We start from the raw sequence: 12,366 nt of genomic DNA on the forward strand, positions 1-12,366 counted from the left end.
AAGAATTGATAACTTTTAAAAAGGTAAAACCGCTTTCATGAAATGAAGTATAATGAAATATGTATATATACATTTGTATCTGTAACAACACGCATATAATATATATACACATATATTCTATATATGCATGCATTATATTTATGCATGTGTATTTTTCATATCACTTGGGAGATAAGATTGTTGTTCAAAGCTTGAACTCTAGACAAATCATCTTTAATAATTAACAGCTCTATAACCTGGGGCAATTAATCTCTACTTTAGTTTTCTCATCTTTAAAATGGCGATAATATTTCCTATCGCATTAAATAAGCTCATATCTATAAAATGCTTAGAATGGTGCTATGAATACTAATAGTAGTATATAAGATATGGGTGCACATGGACAGAAAAACCATGCATATGATTTAGAAGTGCTTATAACGCTTTGAATTTTCAAGCTTAAGGTATGAAATGCATTTCATAGCTTGACAGAATTTACCATTTTGAGCCTGTACCAGTTATCTATGCTACATTAGTGGAGTCTATGGTAGAACTCGTAAAGCTGATAGAGAACATCATCTCTTATAGCATTCACACATGAACAGCCAGATACCTTTTGTCAAAGGGAAGACAAGAATTATGACTGCCTCTTTTTCAGAACAGCATCTCCATATCTGTGTTAAATTCAATATTACGGTTACTTTAAACAGCACAGAAGGTATGGTATTTACCACGCCAAAAATAGCATACCCTGGGACAAATTCTAAAATGTTTCTGTAGCCATCTGAAATGGTATTCTCTTGTATTCCTAGTTGCAATTTCTGATATAACTCACTGCCACAGTGACTGCCAGTACATGGTAGTGATCTTGATAACATTTCTGCTTTCATTTCAACTCTTGATTGGCCTTTAGCAGCCAGAGTAAGTGAGGCTGTCATTCTATCTCCCATCCTTATGAAACTGAATTTTATGAAAGAGACATAACCTAGAGTTTGAGAGATTTGATTGACATCTTCCATATGTCTGCCTTGCTTTAGTCAAAGAAACAGTGCCCTAAGACTTCTGTTAGTGCCTTTGTTTAAGTAGGGAAAGAGCAGGTGGCAGGTAAAGATGGGGAAAACACCAGAGTGCAGGACACTATGAGATCCACTTCTGTTCCCTGTGACAGTATGCACACTTCCATCTCCAATCCTGCTAAATATACAGTGTTTACTAAACAGGAAACACTGATGATGGTAATGACATTATTAATTCACTGCCACAAATTGGGGGGAGGGCAGGAGTATTAGAGTGGCATTTTACCTCATTTTGAATTTATAAAATAAAGATCCATAGGAAGATACACAAATGTTTATTAAGACCAAAACTGAAAGCTACCTAGACATTGATTCTCTGATAATGATATATGAGTCATGTGTTTGGACTCTTTATCAGCTTTTCAGAAAAAAAAAAAAAAAAGGTTATATCTACATTTTTACCTAGTTGACAAATTTCAAATTTTCCAGATGGCAGCTTTAATATGTTTAATATGATTGTGCTGTTAAAAAATAGCAATAGAGTTATCTCTAGAGAAAGTTATTTGCTGCAAGAAAGCAATGCCATATGATACATGAAAATTAGATTATTGCAAGCTATTTTTGTTATTTGGCTTTAACTGAGCTCTCAATGAATGAAAAGTCAGTACTGAACAATTAGATAGGCTGATGATAAACTTAGGAACTTATTCTACCCAATTCCTAAAGTTTCTAATTAAATATAGTCAACTTCATCTACTTTTCCATGTGTTGGTAATATTAGCCACATCATGATGTTTTTGTTTGTATATACTTGCTACATGAATAATAAGAGGTTTGGAAGTGAATCAGAATCAGATATATAGATCTATAGTGAGGGTGACATTTGAACAGCTACACCTGGGCCCTGTTGATAGTTTTAAGAATTTATACCCTAAGAATTATTTCAGATATTAGCAAATCTTATAGTATAAGATTAATTCTGCCAGGTAAAATGAAGATTATCTGATTCATCTTGTCACCTGTCCCCAACTCGACATACTCACTAGTGTCTCAGAGAGTGCTTTGCATTGCTCAATACTTACAGTACACCATCAGTGCTTGTAGAATCCATGATTCAAAAATCCAGGGCCATGATCTTCTGAACATTAGACATTTCTTCCTGTGTTATAAATAGTTAATCTGTTTGGGTGTTAACTTGGTCTTGAATCAGTTGATAATTTATTATGGAGATGCTGGAATTTCAAGGTCAAAGGGATATATTAAACTTTCTACTTTGTGCCCGTCATGTGCATTGAGTGAGCTATAAAAACTACCTAGAACAGCTTCATTTTGATGTGTTCTGATTCTTCTGGGAAGTTTGGTTTCCACTGAGAAAAATTATAGAATCTATGGAAAAATCAAAACAATAATCTGTGTATCAAGAGGACCGGGGCTGTGATCTTTTTAGCTCATTTCATATAAGTATAGGGAGACTTTAAACTTAATAAAGGAGAGTTTGACTGCCAAGATATGAAACCATTTTATGGCACAACTCTTGATAAATGTCATTTTGTTGTGACTTTGCAGGATTATTATTATCAACTTCATCAATATTATAAATTTTATTTTATTTTCAAAAAGGTTCTGTAACTATAAACCTGTCTATAGAGTGACTTGCAAAATTCTTAGTAGCAGAGTGATTATTATAATAATGATTATTTTATGGAGTTATCACAATGATTGTTTGCTAAATAAGCATAGAGCTATGTATTAAAATAGTAATTAGTATATCTTTTTGATATCTTTTTCTTGTACTGAGAACAAAGAACTTCTTATGTTTACTTGCTTTTGAATTAATGAAATATTTGGTAATAAAACCTAATTGATACCTTTAAAATTTTTGAAAGAAGCATCATAAGGTCCTACCAGTAAGTTAGTTGTAAATGGTTTGTGGTTAAAAACATGGGCATTAAAGTTAGAATTACTAGTGTTTGATCCCAGCTCTGCAATCATAATCTTGATCATGGCATCAATTTCCTTATCTGTACAATTAAGGTAATGGTAGAAAATCCTTGTAGAATGTATGATTTAAAAGTAAAAATTAACTTAACCTTTTAAAGTGCTTAACATACAGTGCCTAGGATATAATAAGTGCTTAATTTATTTTTAATAATGATTATATCAATTCAGACTCACTGTCTATTCAGAGGACAGATATTTGTCTTACTATAAAGAGATATTAAGTTATTTTTGTTTAAATCTCTACTATTAAAAATCAAATAACATTGTGTTAAAACACACGCATACACACAAACACAATTTGGCATATGGACACACAGATCAAAAAAATCATATGACTTGATAGTTCGGTTCAACATCAGTTAAGCAATATTTTTATTTGTGTTCTATTATTAACTCATTGTGCTACTTTTTTAGAAGATAATTTTCTATTTTTTAAATCTAGCACAATATGCTCGTCATCAACTTGTCTTTTGATAGCATGGGTGTTAACTACGAAATATTTATAAATTGCTATGCAGAATGAACAGCTGTGAGAATAAATGATTCAGATATCACAACAGCCAGAATATTAGCTGGTATATTTAGAATTATATATAAGTGATATTATTACACAAAATAGTAGGAACATTCCTAAAATATACTGTTTGACTCTAATGTGGGTCAGTTCAATAACCCTATTAATTCAACCTCAGAAATATGTGACTGATTCCGTATTTCAGGAACAACCTGTTAAGAAATACCATGTACTGTGTGTTTCAGTAACGCAGCTTATACCAAAATGTATTTCTGTAAGAAATGTAAATATTCAGTTTTATTCAATTTCTTTGAGCTTATACCAAATCTTCCATAGTATTTTCTTGAAAATCTTTACTGTGCTTAACTATATGGAAAGAAAGTTTTTAAAATAAATATTGATTTTTACCACATTTGAAAGATGGGGAGAGTGAAGGAAAAATACACAGGAAATAATGTTTTAAACTTGTTCTTTTACCATAATAGCACTACAACACATTAGATACATGGGCTGTTGAATCAAGCAAGAGAATATTCATTAAGAAAGACCCTCATTGAATAATTGAAGTTACTCATGTCTACCATGTTATTATTTACATTTGTGACCAATAGAATCAGAAATGGTTGATGTCTCTAACTGAAATATTCTGGCAAGAGTATCAATATAAAATGGTATTTGTACTAAAATGCCAATGTCTGAACTTGTTATGCATTGTTGAAATATGAATTAATGATCGCATCATCTTAGGATGCAGCCTAAGCATTTAAATAAGTACTCTACATACATTATTAGTTTAATATTTATGAAAATTCTAGGGGCTATGTACTACAATATCCCCATTATATAGATGAAGAAACCAAGATTTGTAGAGATTATGTGATCTCCTGTGGTCACATAGTGAGTTAGAATGCAAACATGATTTTCTAATTCTAAAACTTGAGTTCTCATCCACTATGATATATTGATTTACATTATAATAAGAGCCATTAGGGCCAGATCTCTTTTTGGTGTTTTTTTATTATTTGTTGTTGTGGTTTATTTTTTTTGTTTAGCTTTTTAAAAAAAGCTATTATATGGAGAAAGACAGAAAATCCTTGGTTCGATTGAATTAGGATTATTATCTGTGACTCATATTTACCAAAAACCTTATTTTTTTTTATTTTGTTCCTTTTAGTAAACAAACATACACCACATACACACAAGCATGCACATGTTAATGCTCACACACTCACACATATACACATGTACTTGAATAACTCCAGGAACTCAAGAGAAACTAAAAATTACAAAGCTCTGTGCTTGGCTTTATTCATACCTTACATGTATAATCATTGCAGATAGACTTTATGTTTGTTTCATATATGAATCAGGACTCTTGGTAAGAAGATGGGGAAAAAAATGTCTCTAGTATATTTCCTGCATGTAATGTTTAAAAGGTGGCATATATATTCTCACTTATTTTGTCTATTATGAACAACTCAGAGAATCTAAGGAGGGACATCATCGATCACATTTATACAGTTTCACTTTGTAATGTTTTAGACAATATCATAAGGACTTCAACAATATCGTACAAACCCAGAATAACTCTAAAGTCTTTACAGCTTTTCTGGGGATTGGCTTAAAAATCAGAGACAGCAACACAATACATCCTTTCTGATTCTGGAGCAGACTGATCCAGAGCATGCTCAAGATTATAGTTCATTGTAGGAGACTGCAGAGGGTAGGTAACAAGCATATGGGTGCTATCTAGCATGATGAGGTGTCGGAAGCCAGCCGACAAAGTAATTGAGGGTACCTGAAAGAGGGAGCATGGACTGAGGAAAAGAAAGAAGACAGACAGAATTGCAGGAGGGAGCACAGATTCAAGCTGTGTCTGTGTCCCCGAGTTTATTTAGAACACACTATTTATAACATTACAATAAGAAAGACAGTAGTCAAGAACCAAGGTTAGCCAGATTACTTATCTAGTAGAACAATGAGATTCTCATAACTCAGAACTCTCTGCTAAACTGTAGCAAGGAATGTGCAGTGATTGCTATGTGAACAGTTACCTCCCGGTTTTTCCCAGAGCTTTACAATCTCAACTTCTTACATTGTTGCCAAGTACACAAATATCCTTGTTCCTTGTTATACGATTTCACATGTCCATCCGTGACTCCCCACAATGAGGTTCAGTAAAGGGATAGAATAAACACAGACCTAGAACTAGCAGCTTTGCCAGTTCTAGTGAGCAGACAAAGAAACAGAAAATTCTGCAGAAAAACCTGAAGCCAAGGCAAGACCGCAGGGCTAGAACATCTCACTGAAGGAAGAGTCTATATGGATTAAGGAAACAGTACCAGAATTGATTTCTTATCTTTTTTCAGTGTTATTTAAGTTTATCTGTGGGGCAGGAAATGAGGAGTAGGTACAACTAGGAACAATAAATTGACCATACTTGACCAAATGTAGGAAAAGAAGGTCAGGAGTAATTTTTATTGACAAAATTCTGACAAACAGATGGCCATACCGTGTGTCTGCCTGAAAGTTATCTAAACTTTCATAGTCCCTATGGATGAAATAGTAATTTCAGACACATTCTGGGAACTGTTATGCCCATTTCAATTTTCATCTCAACTTTTTCTAGTATTTCCTACTTTTTATGCTGTAACAAATCTAGGTAAGTAATCTTCTGCAAACAATTAAAATGCAAATCCTTCATTGATTTTTAAAATTCTACAATATATAGTTTATTAACTCTTGACAAGCTTTGTCATTTCCTAGATGTCCACTTGGACAATGCAAATGGACTTTGAATAGGACTACTCCACTTGCCTAGCATCTGAATCTGAGTCTATCTTAGCTTTTCTCAGAGACATGAATGTTGTTGAGACAATCTGAAAGTTCAAGTTCCTGAAAGAGAGTGGAGACACTGAAAAGGGGGAGGGTACATGAGTAAAACAAGGGTGCCTATAGATAAGTTCAATTTCAATATATAATTTAGCACTAAAATCTTAATTTAGTTCCTGCCTTTAGTAACTCACTCATATCTTTTAAATCAAGAAATCCATATTCCACCATGATAGAATAAAAAGCCTATTTTTTTTTTCTCTCGAAGGCCATGTATAAGTTTTAGTTTGTATTTAGGAGGAAATTTATTAAGAAATCTTACTTATTATTAGCAAAATGAAGTGTCTCAAGGAAAAAAATTCCAGATCCCACCCATTGAAAAACTAGCTATAAAAGTACTATTTGACTTAAAAAAAAACATAACATTTTAACGTTTTTATGTACATATGATTTTCTTGTTAATAAGGTTAAATGGCAATAATTACCTAGGAAATACTAAGGTATCCCATTTGCCATGTAAACATTTGAAGCAAATGTGTTTCAGATTGAATACTGTCCTATTATGACATCAAACTTAGTTTAACAAATGATTAACTTAATCAGTTTCCTCAGGTGTAAATTGAGGCGTTTGGAGTCTCAATTTGAAAAGTCAATACATTTATTTATCTTGAAGACATTTCATAAGAGCTTTTTGTGGAATTTGTTGTCATTTAAAATAAGATAAACTTTGTTTAATGGTACTTAACAGAAAGGTTTTTGAAAGCTTTTTTAGTTTAAGTATACCCTAGATGAACAGTAACTATTAGAATCTACATGCACTATAATGCCGAAGAGAAGTGTAATTTTCATGTTTTACCACTATATACATATATTTCAAAGAAAAATTAATAACAGTTGTTATAATATTTAAGATTGTGCGACCAGAATTTGACCTAGGTTTTCCACTTTGTAGAATTTAGCCTGTGGTTATATCAACATACATATACAAAGTTGTTTAATGCACTGTGTGTTATAGTCAAAAATTGGAAACAAATTAAATATCTGTTAAAAATTGAATGTTTAAATAAAGATATCATACAGGATGCTTAATGTAAGGAAACCTTCACAACATATCACTATGTGAGAAGTGCAAGATGAAAAATCATATCTACATTGCAGTCTTATTTAAATAAGTAAAATGTTGTAAAAAGAATTTACATATACAAATATATGCCTATATGCTGGAGTCTACATTCAATATTTTTTTGAAAAGTTATGCACTTAACAGTGCTGCCCCAAATTGACACAGGTTGCTTTTGGAAAAAGAGAATGGGACTGGATGGTTTCTCCAAAGTTTGTTAAGTGTTTAATTAAATGTTGTTCCTTACTTATGTTTTAAGGCTGGTGCAATCTTTGTAACAGAGCCAGAGAAAAAGAGAAAAAGAAAATTCAATTATAGATTAGTTTATTAATACAACACTGTCAAATAAAATTTTACTTAACCCCAACTGAAACTGTGATAAAAATAATATTTCATTTTAAGTAGAGATTTTTCTAGGAAGAAAACGATAATTGAACATGACAAAAACTAACAATATGATCAATCACATTAATGTTCTAAAAGAAAAGAATAAATTGATTTTCTTAGTAGATGCAAAAATGCTAATTGATAAAGATTAGCCCCTATGTGTATTAAAAAAATAAAAACCTTATAAATGAAAGTACTAGAAGGGAACAGAATTCTTTGTGGAAAGCAACAGGTTATGTATTTATAATAGGCTACTACGCTGAAGCCAAACACAAAGAACCAAAATTTATATAGAGTAAAATAGACAAGCATGAAAGAGACTTATTCCTTATGACTTTTTATATGAAAATGACTCACACACATACATGACTTGAAAATAGTATGAATGCCCAGCATATATTAAGTGTTTTAACAAATATTTGTTCTCCTTCCTGCCACCTCGCAGCCCCCAGTAATTTCACACTTGATGCATGTCCTTTTGGAAGAGATTCTTAATAAAGACTGTAAATATTTCTATCAATTGTTATTCCCTTGATACTCACTGAATTTTTAGAAAATTTTCCATTTTTCAGTCTGAGCTCTAAATTATAGAACTCGTGATGATGCTATTTCTGATGGCTAATAGGGCCAATCGAAAATATGGGAAAAGGCAGAAATATTATACATGAAGAATTGCACATTAACTTATTCAATATGTATAACCTTATAAGTAATATTCGATGAAACTATTAGTTCTGTCATAAGAAAGGCTGATAAACGTTGGTATAACTTCATTTTATCTTGCAGTCGTAGCAAATATATTATCATCTATATATTTTCATAATTAACGATGGTACTGTTATTTTCTTCCATAATTGGAACATTTATTGAGAGATTACCCACTCTTTGACTGATGTGCTTCATCCTCTATCCTTTTGCCTGCTGTGTCCCACAGTTATGATGCTCAAAATTTATACTTTATATTTTTCTTGCAGCTGTTATACATTCCTACTTACTGTTTATTCATAGGATAAGGGTAAGAGAGATCTATGTCAGAGTGATCTTTTACATATATTGTTAGTACTGGTGCTCTGAGAATAACCACCTATTTTTTTTTATACCACTGATGAATTCCAACAAGATATGTGTAATCCTGCCTAACGTCACAAGTGGGTCTCCTTTATTGAAGTATTGACTGCATGGTGACAGTTAAAGGAATGTTTCATCAGAAGGCAATTCAAGGTTTATGAGGCTGGGATTATGTGCAAGTTCTATGCCGCCCTGTTTATTAATCAATCAGAATATTTCATTCAATTGTTTGCACTCTGTCGGGAATTGTGGATTTAGATTATGCATGGTAGAACAGACCTAGATTCTCTCTCATTTTTAATCACTGCCATGACTAAGTGAAAATGAATATTTGACTAGGCAAGACTGTTGCTCTTCTAGCTGTTGCATGGTATCTAGTGTGACTTAGGAAATGGAGGTGTTATGCAGAGTTGTCATGAGTTTATTTTCCCTTTCAATGTTGCTCAGCTGAAGAAGTGCTGTGGGAATAATGATCATTTAAAAAATCTTCAAAATAAACTACAGGTATTTAATTTAAAAGCACACTGTCTGTTTCAAGAGTTAGTATGTCCTTCTGACAAGAAATGCCTTTAAACCATAGTGTTGTTAGTAACTTATAAGTTTTAAAATAATTTTCCATTAAAGCCTGACTGGAAAAAAAGTTGTTGAATCTTTGCTTGGAATGTCAGGTCTTTTCACAATGTTTTACTCTGAACAGACAGTTTATTACCATTCCCACCTGAGGGCAGGCAGGAAGATTAAAACTGGGTTTAACTCATACCATCTCCCTTTGCTTCATCAGATCTGAAGAGAGGCTTTCCAGGTTTCACTTTTCAATATAAAATAGCACTTCTGGACTATGGACCAATCTTAGTTTTCTTTTTTATTTTTCCCTTGTTTCATTGCTCAGTTGGTAGGTTGATTGGTTTTCTTTTTCTCCGTTCACTGCTTAGATTTTTACATATGTCTTAATTGTAAAATTGTAAGCAAGATGAATGCAAGAGAATTTGAAATTACTTAAGTTCCATGCTGTTATAATGGTGAAGCTTATTTTTATTTTTGTTTCTATTGGAATGGAAATTTAATTCTATTAAATTTTACTTCATTAAATTTCCATTTGAATTTTGTTTAGAGCCCTTTTTTTACCTGGTTTCTATAGCTAACTGAGTATGACAAAAAGTCATGTTTGATTTATACTCCAATACTATTAGGGTTAAAAGGACCCTAGATATTAGTCGAAGTCCTGCAATTTACCAATGAGGAATCAGACCCCGAGAGAAGGGAAATGTCTTACCTAGGGTACTACAGCCACTTAGTGGCAGATCTACATCAAGAATCTGGGTCACTTGACTTACTGTGTAGTTTTTCCTTCAGTATCAATCCCTATTTTTCTATTACCTTATATAATGACATTTGAGCAGATCCTAAAAACAAACACTTGCTGTGGATTTCATGAATGTTCTGGTTGATGAGGTCAAGTGTTTGACAGTGACTATGACAATATAACTTGTCCTGTGACTGCACAGATGACATCCTATGAATAATACTTGATTTGATGCCTCCACAAATTCATCCATGGAAGGACTGTAGTGTCTATGGATCCACAGTTTCCATAGCTTTCTTTTGAAATATACCTGAAAATGTCATTCTCGCTGTTAAAGACAAATGCCAGATATGGTAACACGGTTATAATTGCTAATTATAGTGTCTCTATGGTCCTTTTATTTTCCCTCATCAGTGTGTTCATCTATATATCCTGTTTTGCTATTCTAGGTTTGTGTGCTGGAGAGGCAAATATTTGACTTCCTAGGATATCAGTGGGCACCTATCCTGGCAAATTTTGTACATATTATTATCGTCATTCTTGGTTTATTTGGAACTATTCAATACAGACCTCGTTACATAAAAGGAGTAAGTACCTTTCCTGCCTTTTAAAAATGTTATTGAAATAGAGGAAGAAATGAAAATGGCAAGTGTCTTGAAAATTAAATGTATACCCTTTCTTTTAAAGTACCATGTGTTGGTTTTCATAGTTTCAGATTACATCTACAGTTTAAAGTTCTTGACAGTGAATGCAATCAGATTGTATTTTCATAAATTGTACTTTCAGCAAATATTCTCTGTAATTAAAAGCAGAACTATGCCCCCTGTATTTCCAAATTATGAAGTCATAGCCTCCAATTTAATAGATTTAGTGGGAATTTTTCCCATTTTTAATAATCATATTTTAAAATTAAATATAATTTAAAATTAATGCAAACAAACTTACAGTTTCAGTGTGAAAACATTAATACATATTAGAGTTAGTATTTGACATGCTTGAAATTCAAGAGAGCCTGGACCATAGTCTCTATGTTTTTCATGATTTTCTGTTTGGCTCAGAGGAAGTATTTTGCATTCCCACTCAAGTTGAACTTACTTAACATTAAAGTAAAATCCAACTGTGTTGCAGTTGCTATGGGAACCAAAACTTAGGATTTTTTTACTTTTTGTATGTGCCTCAGATCTCAGCTATAGCGCTTCATTAATGTAGATTTTTTTCAGTTTCATCATTTTTTTCTATTTCTTCTATTTTTGACAAAGAAAAAGTCTATAGGCATTTATTTCAAATTGTAAGGCAAGTTCGGGGTAAAGCCATATACAGAAGATAGTACAAGTAAAGCTCTGCCTTATTCAGCATAAACCAGTAGGTTGTCTTGGGTTTCAGGAAGGCTTCCCTCACATAAAAGATGCTTTCCAATGACCTATTCTCTTTGTCATCTGGAACCCAGGTAAAGCTCATTGGTTTAGAAACAGGGAATATGATGGCGGCGGGGACCAAGGATCCACTGTCTGGCTAAGGATGAGTGAAAAACACATAGTTTTCTCCTCTAAGTACATACCCAGAAATGAGTGCATGTCATCTCTAAAGGTATTTAGCCATGTAAATCTTTTACAAAGCAGGATGTGTTTTGTTGAAGAGTGAAGTTTTTCAATTTACAAAATATGATAGTGTGGTTCATTTTCCTTTTCTTTCTTTGTTTCACATTGTTTTATTGTTTTGTATATATGTATTTTTTAATTTTATTGTTAGTTTCATGTATACAGTACATTGGTTAGACTTTTATATAGTTTATGAAATGATCCCCCTGATTACTCTATCTTCCCTCTGGCTCTCCACAGAGCCATTACCTTACTGCTGACTGCATTCCCTACGCCATGCTCCCCATCCCCATGACCATCTATCAACTACTAATATTTACTTTTTTCAAATTCTTCACTGTTTTCTCATTTTCTTATACAAATTGTAATTTGCTCCATTATAGGCAAGATAGTATAGGGTTGGGTAGCACGTCTTCTGAAGCCATATGCCGGGGTTGAAATCTTGCATCTGCCAGATTCTGTGACTTTAGACAGCATAACCTCACTGATCCTTAGTTTTCCTACCTTTAAGTGAAAGCATAATTATACTAACTCATATGCTTTAATTA

At 32.7% G+C, this 12,366-nt stretch overlaps 1 protein-coding gene across 1 annotated transcript in view; it reads left to right on the forward strand.

Moving 5' to 3' along the window:
* NKAIN2 (sodium/potassium transporting ATPase interacting 2) overlaps positions 1-12,366 on the forward strand; it is an 828,054-nt gene that overhangs the window by 388,583 nt on the left and 427,105 nt on the right. The window contains exon 2 of the mRNA XM_039854273.1: positions 10,670-10,807. Coding sequence (XP_039710207.1) covers positions 10,670-10,807 — 138 coding nt within the window. The remainder of the gene's footprint in view (positions 1-10,669; positions 10,808-12,366) is intronic.

The sequence above is a fragment of the Pteropus medius genome, unplaced genomic scaffold (genome assembly GCF_902729225.1).
Source record: "Pteropus medius unplaced genomic scaffold, Ma_sr-lr_union100, whole genome shotgun sequence".
Lineage (NCBI taxonomy): Eukaryota > Metazoa > Chordata > Mammalia > Chiroptera > Pteropodidae > Pteropus > Pteropus medius.